The sequence below is a fragment of the Myotis myotis genome, unplaced genomic scaffold, assembly GCF_014108235.1.
Source record: "Myotis myotis isolate mMyoMyo1 unplaced genomic scaffold, mMyoMyo1.p scaffold_m19_p_7, whole genome shotgun sequence".
Taxonomy (NCBI): domain Eukaryota; kingdom Metazoa; phylum Chordata; class Mammalia; order Chiroptera; family Vespertilionidae; genus Myotis; species Myotis myotis.
Genome location: NW_023416379.1, coordinates 35,786,750 through 35,797,633, shown reverse-complemented (window position 1 = coordinate 35,797,633; position 10,884 = coordinate 35,786,750). Strand labels below are relative to the sequence as shown.

At 37.4% G+C, this 10,884-nt stretch overlaps 1 protein-coding gene across 3 annotated transcripts; it reads left to right on the top strand.

Annotated features, from left to right (window-relative positions):
- Nucleotides 1–53: 53 nt before the first annotated feature.
- On the top strand, nucleotides 54–9,702 carry FAM229B (family with sequence similarity 229 member B). Of its 3 annotated transcripts, none has more exons than XM_036318263.1 (4): nucleotides 54–209; nucleotides 4,336–4,435; nucleotides 6,554–6,692; nucleotides 8,300–9,702. In XM_036318263.1, the coding sequence occupies exons 3-4, from the start codon at nucleotides 6,568–6,570 to the stop codon at nucleotides 8,415–8,417; spliced, it is 243 nt and encodes an 80-aa protein (XP_036174156.1). In that variant the 5' UTR covers nucleotides 54–209; nucleotides 4,336–4,435; nucleotides 6,554–6,567; the 3' UTR covers nucleotides 8,418–9,702. The 3 variants fall into 3 exon arrangements, with proteins under 3 accessions (XP_036174156.1, XP_036174155.1, XP_036174157.1); XM_036318262.1 differs by having other exon boundaries at nucleotides 57–209; nucleotides 4,336–4,492; XM_036318264.1 differs by lacking the exons at nucleotides 54–209; nucleotides 4,336–4,435 and adding an exon at nucleotides 5,581–5,780.
- Nucleotides 9,703–10,884: the final 1,182 nt, after the last annotated feature.

Genomic DNA, 10,884 nt, shown 5'->3' with positions numbered 1-10,884 from the left:
GGCAGGGCGGCCGTAAGTCACGCTGCCTCCGCCAGTCGCTGCCATGGCTGCCGTCGCGACCTTGTTGTCTAGGTTCGGGCTAAGACTTTCCGTCAGAAGGCCGGCAAGTACGCCCGCGTCTCACTGTTACCATAGCGACGGTACCTCCGGACTGCAGATCCTCGCTGCCCTGTCAACATCCGTTCGCGTTGGCAGCGCCCGAGACCCGGGTAACTGGCGGGTGATTAGGCTGGGGAGCGGGATTTTAAACCTTGTGCCCTAAAACTGTCAGCGGGCCCTGTGTAGAGGGTAGTCGTTCAGTCGTAGGGGGTGGCGTCAGATTCCGTTATTTAGCTTCCTCGGTGCTGCATTCGCGTCTCTGTCCAACAAGCCCTTTGTTCTGATAGAAAACGAAGAATGTGGGTGGGCACCAAGAAACCTCAGACCGACAGGCGTGGCAAGATGGAACAGAAGTTCATTCACTTCTTGGCTCTCTGGAGGGTTCAAAAGAAATTAAGACATAGATCCCCAGCTCCGAGAAACTTAGAATCTAATTGAAGATACACACGGAATGCTCAAGTTACTGTGACTTTTAAATACTGTGTAATGCTGACTATAAGTGCATTCAGTGGATGACGATGGAAATGGGTCGATAGAAGTCTGATGAAAGAGATGAAATGGAAACATTTGATGTATATGCAGTGTTGGGTTTATGGTCTAGGTAGAAGTGAAATATATGACAAAAATAATAGGGTGGCCCAGCCTATGTGCTGCAGTGGTTGAACTTCAACTGTTGGATTCCCGATTAGGGCTCATGCCCGGGCTGCAGGTTCCATCCCCATTAGTGTATGAGGCAGCGGAACAATGATTCTCTCTCATCTTTGATGTTTCAATCTCTCCCTTCTCTGAAATCAATAAAAATATATTTAAAAAATAATAGGATGGGAGAGGGGAAATGGAATATACTCTTGAAAGGTTCTGTTAGTATATATGAAGTGGTATAATGTTATTGAAGGCAGACTGAAAATTAAAATATATACTGTAAAACCTAAAGTAATCAAAACTAAACCAAAGCAAAGCAAAACACAAAGATTGCATAACAATAAACTAGTAATGAAGATAAGATAGATTCATAGAGTATACTCAGTTGTTTTAAAAGAACAGAATAAGAAGAAAAACCAAAGAACTGATGACATAAATAGAATACAAATGGCAAGAGAACAGTTTTAAATTCATTCATATTTATCACCTTAAATGTGAATAATCAAAACATTTGATTAATTAAAAGTCAGCGATCATCAAAATAGATAAAAACAGCAAAACTGAACTATATGTTCTGTATTTAAAAAGACACTTTGAATAGAAACCAAATAGGTTAAAAGTAAGTTTGGAAAAGATACATTATACTAACACTAATAAAAAAGTACCTATATATCTTTCAGACAAAACATATTCAGAGCAAAGAATATTACTAGGGATAAAGAAGGATATTTTATAATAAAAGTTTTAATTCATGAAGAGGACATAACACTACTAAATATTTAAAAACCTAATGGCAGAGCTTCAAAATATATAAAGCAAAAATTGGCAGAATAGAAAGGAGAAACAGATAAATTTAGTATTATAAAATAAATAAATTTCAAGATTTGTGGAATGAAGGTAAAGTAGTGCTAGGATGAAAATTTATAAAATTCAATGCTGATGTTAAGAAGGTAGGTCTCAAGTCAATGACCTAAGCTGCCATTTTAAGACATTAGAAAAAGAAAAACAAATTAAGCCCAAATTAAACAGAAAAAAGTAAATACTAAAGATTGGAGTGAAAATCAAATAGAAAACAGAAAATTAATAGAGAAAAATCAGTGAAACCTATGTATGTTTCCTGAGAGATTAAAATTCTTTTGGGGACTTCCTTGCTCATAAAGTCTAAAATCTTTAACTTGGATTTATATCTCAGCATGGTTTAACTTCTGCTTATCTCTCTGACCTATTTCTTAACTTTCTCGATTGTCTTTTCAGATTTCCTTTTGTCCGCTCTACTGGCAGATGACTTTTACATAGGCTATTTCCTTTGTTTTTCCCCTCCCTAAGGGTCTCAATGTCTTTTTTTTTTTTAATATATTTTATTGATTTTTTACAGAGAGGAAGGGAGAGAGATAGAGAGTTAGAAACATCGATGAGAGAGAATCATTGATCAGCTGCCTCCTGCACATCTCCTACTGGGGATATGCCCGCAACCCAGGTACATGCCCTTGACCGGAATCGAACCTGGGACCTCTCAGTCCGCAGGCTGACGCTCTATCCACTGAGCCAAACCGGTTTCGGCGGGTCTCAATGTCTTTTCTTCCCACCCATTTCCATCCAGTTGATGCCTATTTGTCTTTGAGATTTAGGTTTGAAGTCTTAGTCCAGCACATACCCTGCCCTAACCTGTAAACTCCACTAGGACAGGCACTGTGTTTGCTTTTATCAATATTTTATTTTCAACACTAAACACATGCCTGGCTGGTGGATTCTCAACAATTATCTGTTATATGAGTGAATGCTAATAATGGATCTATTTTCTTAGGATATGACCAGTTCAAACACCATTCCTTTTCTGAATCTCATGAATCAATATTCTGAGAATTGAAAGATCATTATTCTTGGTTTATGAGGAGAGTATTTAGAGATTTCACCATCTCCTCCCTCCCCTCCCTCCACCCCCCATCATTTAGACTTCACTTATTCATTTCTTTGTGAAGATCTGCTAGAAAGTCAAGTTCACTTTGTCTTCTAGAAAGTTTTATGATTAAGGCTACTGTTTGGTTTGTTTCATGATATCACTCATGCTAAAAGAAGAAACTTGGTATAACTTGTGCCAAATAAACTAGTAAAGGTAAATTAGAGGAATTAAAAACTATTCCACAGTAGAATATCCCACATAGAGACTTTACTTTGTAGTTTAAAGATATATTGGTCCCAAAAAAGTGAAATCATGCCTCAACAATCTAATTTCAAGAACTATGCAACGAGATGAGAGAATATGCTGATTTAATTTTTGTATCCCAGACATTGTCTTTACTATGTTAGACTTTTTTATTCCTCAAAAACAATTCTATACAAGGAATTAATACTATTTTACAGACAAACTTTTAGTGATTTGCTCAGTCTCAGAGTTAACATGGTCTTAACATTCAAACCTAATTCTGATGCCAAACCCATTATTTTTCCACTGCCGTCTTCACTAAAAAATGTAAACTATTACAAAATTTTCCCATCCTAATGATCAGATGTTTAGGTCCTAATGACCTAACAATGGCCAGCAATTATTTCAATTTGTCTATGACACAGTCAGTTAAATAGTTTCTCTAAGCTAAAATTGTGATCATTTACTCACTGATAGCACCCTAGTAAGAAAAAAAAGGTAGAGGTAAGATTTTTGTCTAACATCAACTTAATTATGTAAAATGCCAATTTCCTATAACATAATCACCTGAAAACAGAGCAGTAGGGACTTAACATAAAATGTAGGTATTGAAAAAGATTTTCATTAAATGCAAAATCGCTTGCTAACATTTTATAGTTCAGTCATCAGCCTATGAAAATTGAAAAAAAAGGTTGAAGAGCAAAGTTCCGTCTTAAGGTTTAAACTTAATTATTATATTCAGCAAGATTACTGTTGATATGGAAATTGGGAGAGGAGAGAAGTCCAGAAGATAAATTTCAGCTTGTTGTTGGAGCTATGAATTGAGACATTTTATTTTTTAGCAGGTAGAAAGCTATGTGAAAGAATCTCTGATGCGATAATTTGTGGGTGTCACTGGGACAGTTGATTATCATTCCTCTGAAAAGATGTCATGAACAGAGGAGAACTTCAGGGTCCAGGGAACAGAATAGAGAGGACAGTACAAGATGTATTCTTCCTTTCTCAACTGTCATTATTGCAATAATTTGGGAATTTCAAGGCTCTTTTAATGATACAGAAAAGTATTAGAGAGAGCTGTAAAGAATCATCCATGGTAAGCTAGAGAGAAATTTGTAAAGGTGTAGTTTGAGGCCATTGAAATGGGATGAGGGTATAGGTATATAGGATTTATAATTTGTGTTATTAGTTAAGGGGAAGTCTGGAAGATAAAGATAGGGAAGAAAATGGGATATAAAGTGACAAGAATATCATGAGATTTTGTGCAGATTGATTAGACTGTCTAAAATAGGTATATATATATTCACAGATTAAAATATTTTATATTATTAGAAAATAAACAAGTCAGTGACAATAAGAATAAACCTTCAAACAAGCTTTAGAGACACTAAATTTTTAGCTAAGTTTCAAGTTGTTGGTGGAGCTATGAAATGTGGTATTTTATTACTGAACAGGTAGGAAACGATGTAAAAGAATCTTCTGATGTCATAATTTCTGGGTGTCACTGGAACATTTGATCATCATTCCTTCGGCAATTCCAGGCTTCTATGGAAGGTCAGTAGAAGCAGTTGATTTATTCACCTCTACAGGAATCAGACTCGGCCTATTTTGGTAAGTCTATGTATCCTTGATCCAGTTAGCTAAAACTTAATATCTACATAAGATAGTTATACTAAACCATAGCTTTTACTAACGTGTCATTGAGCATAAACATTTTTTCCATAGTAATTGACACCCAGTACATAAAAACCATAATGTAATAATCAAATTCCTAGGCTTTATTGATTTAGTTTTTTTATTACCACAATAAACATTTACTTATTAGGTATAAGAAACAGTTGGAAGACATTTTTCATTTTTCCTGTCTTTTGCTGAAGACATGCACATTTGTACAAGATAGAGTTGTTAATTACCCACTGTGTGCCAGGCAGTGGTGACAAAGACAGACATGGAATGGGATAAGGTTACAATGATTAAACAAAAACACAAAATAGGGTACTGATTCGCAACAGAAGGTGATCTCCCCCTCACCCCTTCCTTCTCCACTAGAGGACGTTTGGCAACATCTGGATGTCACAAGTTTTGGGGACAGGTGCTATTGGCAGGCAGTGGGTGGAAGCCTTGGATGCTGCAAAACATCCTACAGTGTCCAGGATAGCCTCTTCCCTTCCCAACAAAGACTATCTGGCCCCAAAGTCCATAGTGTCACAGTTGAGAGATCCTGAATTAGAGTGATAACTTCCAAAGCAGAGGTAAAGAGGGCTATGAAAACTTATATTATGGAAGGCTGTTATGGAAGGCTCCTCTGAGGAAGTGAAATGTAAATTAAGACAATGAATGAGTTGACTCTAACAAATAAAGGGTGGGAGCAGTGGCTTGGGAAAAAGTCCCAGGCAGAGGTAACCGTAGGCAGTAAGGAGCTTATTTTAGATAGCTCTCTCTGTGTATATATGTGTGTTTGTGTGTTTTACATATATATTACACTAGTGGCCCGGTGCACGAAATTTGTGGACTGGAGGGGGGGGCAGCCTGGCTTGTGCCCTGTCACAGTGCAGGAGCCCCGCAATCCATCGCCCCAGAGGTAGGCCCTGCCCACCCATCCGGGGCTCCTCGATGGATTGCCCCAAAGAGGTAGGCTGGAGCCGGGGGGGGGGGGAGTCGTGCCTCCGCACCACGTGGAGCACGGAACCCCCAGGCCTCGCTACACAGAGGCCTCCACCAGGCCCCACCTCCAGGCCGCGCGGAGGCCTCCGGACCCCCAGCGGAGCTGCTCACCTCTGATGGGCCCCAGACCTCCTGGTGATGGATTGTGACAGCGTGATGCAAGTCCCTGATGCTGCAAGTCCCCGCCCACCCGTGCCTGCTGTGCACACAGCCTCCTGCTGACCGGTTGTTATGCGTGAGAATGTCCCGACCACTTGCATATTACCCTTTTATTAGTACGGATTATATATGCATATATATTTAATAATGCTCAGAGCATCTGCTTAATAATAATAGTTAACATTTATTGAGCACTAACTATGTGTTAGGTACCACACTACATGCATTATCTTATTTAATCCTTACTACTACCCTGGAAGTAGATTCTATTATTATTCTCAATTTATCTTTGGGAAGCATACTTGATTAAGTACTAGTACTCTGCCTAAGATCACATAGTCAATCCAACTCTCCCCAGACACTTTCTTAACTAATGCACTGTAAATGTAGAGGCAGGAAACTTGGGAATGAATGATAACTAGGAACAGAAGAGTTGGCTGAAGATCCTATGGTGATATGAAACTCAGCTGTCCTTCAAAGGAAGACAAGGGCTTAGACAGGCAGAGAGATAGTGGGAGATAGGAGTAGGGGCTCAAGCTTGTTGATCACAATAACCATAAATGCAAACGGAATAGTTTTTCACACAGCAGAAATGGACTTCAGTTATGTTAATTGTAGGACACAGTTTACTTTTATTGCCTAGTGGCTCGTCTGCATTTGTTGCAAGACTTAATATTTTATGTAAGGAATTGTTGTATTATATAGTTCTTATACACTTTTATAGATATTTTAAAATGTCATTTTCAGAATACTGGAATATGCCTATAGCAAAATAGTAACATTAAAAATTCCAAACAACTATTGGAAGACAATTCACCCCCCATCCATTATTATATCTTTCTAATCTAGGTTTTCAGTGAATTATGCCTTTTCGGATTGGGACCCAGCCACGGACGTTTCCAGTGGAAGGAGGAGATTCTACTATTGGGCTGGAACCTGGACTGAGCTCCGGTGCTGCTTATAACGGGAAAGAGATATCACCAGCCAGGTAAAGTCTTCTTATCCTGACAACTGAGGAAATGTGTAATGGCTCTCATCAGTACAAGCTTCAGCTGATGTTCAGTATTAGAAGAAAAAAGCCCAGGAACATTGCTGTTATTAAATTAGTATTAACAGAGCTTAGGTTTTCTTAGCATAGAGTCTGTATCTTATACCTCTGTAAGTCTAATGACAGGCCAATTCTTCCACCTCCTGTTCTTCTTTCTTCTTCTTCTCTCCTCCTCCTCTTCCTTATTCTTTTTCTTTTATAAACTTTTAGATTGTTTTTGTTGATAGTTTCAAGAACAGATAACTTTCAATTAAACAAGGAAACCGTTAGTGCTGTTATGTGCAGGGCACTGTTCTTGGCATAAGGCTAAAAATATGAAGACTCAGACCTCATATTCACTGGCACTATGACTTTGGCAGAGGGTGATATAGGGTATGAAGATTGTATAAAACAAAATCATTTTTGCAAAATTGAAGAAAACTATAATAGAATTTGCTCCACTTTTCTGCTTTTAACATAGCAAACCATCAAATACTACATTGTTAGATTTCTCATGGCTTGAAAATCTCTAGAACACACATTTAAGCTTAATAAGGTTGGTACTTTAAAAATCAGAGTTATTCAAGGATGGGATAGGCTACTTTGGGAAGTACTGAGCACTTATCTTTAGAAATGTTTAACGTTGGTTAATTACTGGGAATGTTGGAAAGGAAATTCAAGCACTAGATGTATCTTTATACTAGAGTAGTGGCCCGGTGCACAAAATTCATGCACATTAAAAGGGAATTAATTAGAGGAAATATTTTAATACTGCTGTTTGCCCTTTCTCTATAATAGAAGTGTCAGAGATGAAAGAAAATTAGTAAAATGTATATGAAAATAATACATAAATTTATTGCCTGTGGGGATGCAGTGTCAAGTCCTGCTGGAGCCGTGAGACCCAGAGTCAAGTCTTGGGTGTGGGCATCCGGCTCCCTCCTCCCTCCTGTCAGAGTCTGGGCCAGCGCCTGTGGGGACTCAGTGTCAAGGCCACCTCCAGCATCTGTGGGGATGCAGTGTCAAGCCCCCACTCTCCCGCGCACGCCTGCCACGCATGCAGCCTCCCAGTGATCAGTTGTTACAACGTGAGGGTGTCATAACCACAGGCTTTTTATAATATAGGATGTCCTCTAAGGGCTCTTTTAAATCTGTGATTCTATTAACATTTGAATAGTATATAGAATAATATGTTCAGTTTTATATTTTTCCACAAATATTCTAATTTTTAAGTAGACTCAACTGAAGTGACTTTACGGTACATATACATATGAATTGTCTTGGTCTTATCACTTGGGTTTAACAGCTATGCACCCCTGCCTTTTTTATCATTTAGCAATCATGACATATCTTTAAAAATGAACACTTGGAGGGTCATCTTCGTATTTATGAATTTCTTGTGATTAAATGTATGGCAATCCCTATAACTCCTTTGTAACATTTGTTATAATTACTTTGTGACATTCAAAGACGTCAAAAATATTTAAAACAGTTGAACATGCACTCAAACTGGTGCTCTGAAAAGTTTCCTTTGTGGTGTCTAACTGCATGTCATCTGCCCTTTTACTCAGGCAACTCCGAAGATGCCATGGAAGTCATTGCCTGACAATCACTGATGTTCCCATCAATGTCTATGCAACAATGCGAAAGCTACCTGCACAAAGCAGCAAGGAAATGCATCCTAAATAACATCACTGAGTCTTTTGTGGAGGCTGCCTAGGTCCAGGGTCATGTAGCAGTAGGGTCTTATGATCTGATAAACAAATAAAAGTTGTGGCACCTTTGGATGATGACAAAAGTTGAAATATTTATTTTTAGTAGGAAAAGACAGAAATGTAGTCTGTAAAACATGTGTAGTAATAAGCCATCAGTTATTTTTGATAGATAAGGCAAAATAATATTTCACAATTAGAAAGTACCTTAGAGATTATCTTGCTTAGAGTGGATCCTTAATAATAATTCAGGATGTTTATTTAGTCAGGACGGACCCATTCTAAATGCTTACTGTGTTATAGGCCTGTTTCCTTTGTTTATATTTGAGTTGCTATTTAGCTGAATCTTTTCACTTGCATACCCTAAGCCAGTTTCTGACTTGATATATTTTGATAATGCTCTGCCCAGGAATAATTATATGAGGTGATAAATGGAACTCAGTGGATTGTGTAATTTGGAAGAATACCCAAAATCAAAGAAAGTTAGTTCTTAGTCATGGTTAATCTGCAAAGCATATAAAATGCTTGCATATAGGGGCTCAGGTTATTGATTAAATTTATTATAATAATGTGAAGGCTATGGTTCTAACCCAATTTTTTCTTTTTTCTGGAAAAATGATAGGCTATCATCACACTGTACCTCAAGTCCCAGCCAGTCACCTTGAAATTGTCTACAGTTGGTATTGAGAAACTTCAGACGGATGTTTTTATTTGATTTGACTTGAGGATCAGTTTTGAGGTCTAGGCCAGCTCTCCATGTTTTCTTTTTCTTCTTGCAATAGTCCCAAGAAATTCAGCCTGATTTCCTTTCCTCTGGATGTTTGCCACCATCCATCCCATAAAATTGTCTTCTACAAAAGACTGGCTTTAGCATCAGGTAGTTTCTCTAGTTTCTTGTCTACCGTGCTGCTCCTGAAGATATACACATAAGCCTTTTAAAATGAAAGGTTTGCTGGTTTATAATTGCATGGATGTAGATGCATGTGTACTAGAGGAGGTAAAAAAGAAAAACTGCCAGGGATTTATAAATGGAGAAATTCTGAGAGTTTTATATATTCGATGTATAAAGTAGAAATGTTCACACAGTGCTGGGAGGTATTTGAATTCCAATCAGCCAGAAAGGAAAAACCTTGCTAAATATTTTGGGAATTGAATAGAGAGACGTCAGAAAAGTCACGCCTTAGAAGGAGGTCTAAATGCATACACACTTTAACAAAGCTTAAGAATGAAATTTGAGAGACTCAAGGTGATCCCTAAGTAACTTAATTACCTGCCAAATAAAAATTTATTACTCCTTAAAGGAAGAGAACAAAATTCAGAAAAGAAGTTGCCCAAGGCTAGGGAAAGTATAACAGGACAGGAGAAAGGAGTGATAAAAAAATTCTCAGAGGTCACAAAAGGCTAGGAATAATTTATATTTAATCCATAGTGGAAAAATCTCTTAATACAGGAACATTGTATGGAGTTCTCAGCAAGATATTATTTCAGTGGGGGGTGGCTGTGGGGTTGGGGGATAGGAATAGCTTTAGATTGAAGGCAGCTTTGGACCTGTGCTAACAAACCTTAAGAACAAAACTTGAAAGGATCAAACTATTTCCAAGTAACCAAATTGCATTCAAGGAGGGGAAAAACACACCCTCGAGATGTAAAGAACTATAATAAAATCCAGTACAAAAAAAGGAAAATTCACAATGATGAACATCCAATAAAAAATTACCATTTATGGAAAAAAGAAGGACTATACAATCTTATGTCCAGAGAATCAGTCAATAGAAACAGATTCAGAATGACAGATGATAGCATTAATAGACAAGCTACCACAAATATTCCAATAGTAGATAAAAACATAATTATGATGAAGAGAGGGGTGGAAGGTTCCAAATTGAACTTATTGAGATAAAAAAAAATATAATATCTGAAATGAAAATGAAAACTGGATGGGATTAAAAACAGATTAGATACTGGAGAAGAAAAGATGAATGAACGTGAAGACATAGTTATACAAATTATCCAAAACAAAATACAAAAAAAAGGCCTGAAAAGGAAAGTATAAATTTTGTATTTCAATATGAAGTAGTTTAACATATACAGGGTGTGGCAAAAGTAGGTTTATAGTTGTGAGTATGAGAAACAGTTTGTTCTTGTATATTATTTATTAATTATTGTATTATTTTCCATATGAACAACTGTAAACCTGCTGTTGTCCCACCCAGTAAGTAAGTGGCTTCCAAAAAGGAGGAGGGAGGAAGGTAAAAAATATTTGAAGAAATAATGGCTAATTTTTTTTCATATTTGATGAAAACTATAAACTCACATATCCACGTAGGTTAACCACCCTAAGGAGAAGACACACGGAGAAAATAAAATAAACAAAAACATGTAAATAAATGATGTGAACACCAATGATAAAGAGAAAAATCTTAAAAACCAGATATAGTCAAAGG

What these genes read in the sequence shown, in the direction of transcription:
- FAM229B (XM_036318263.1), top strand. Translation starts at nt 6,568, where the DNA reads ATGCCTTTTCGGATTGGGACCCAGCCACGGACGTTTCCAGTGGAAGGA. An exon ending in AAAGAGATATCACCAGCCAG is followed by an intron (nt 6,693 to 8,299) that starts GTAAAGTCTTCT and finishes CCTTTTACTCAG; the next exon opens with GCAACTCCGAAGATGCCATG.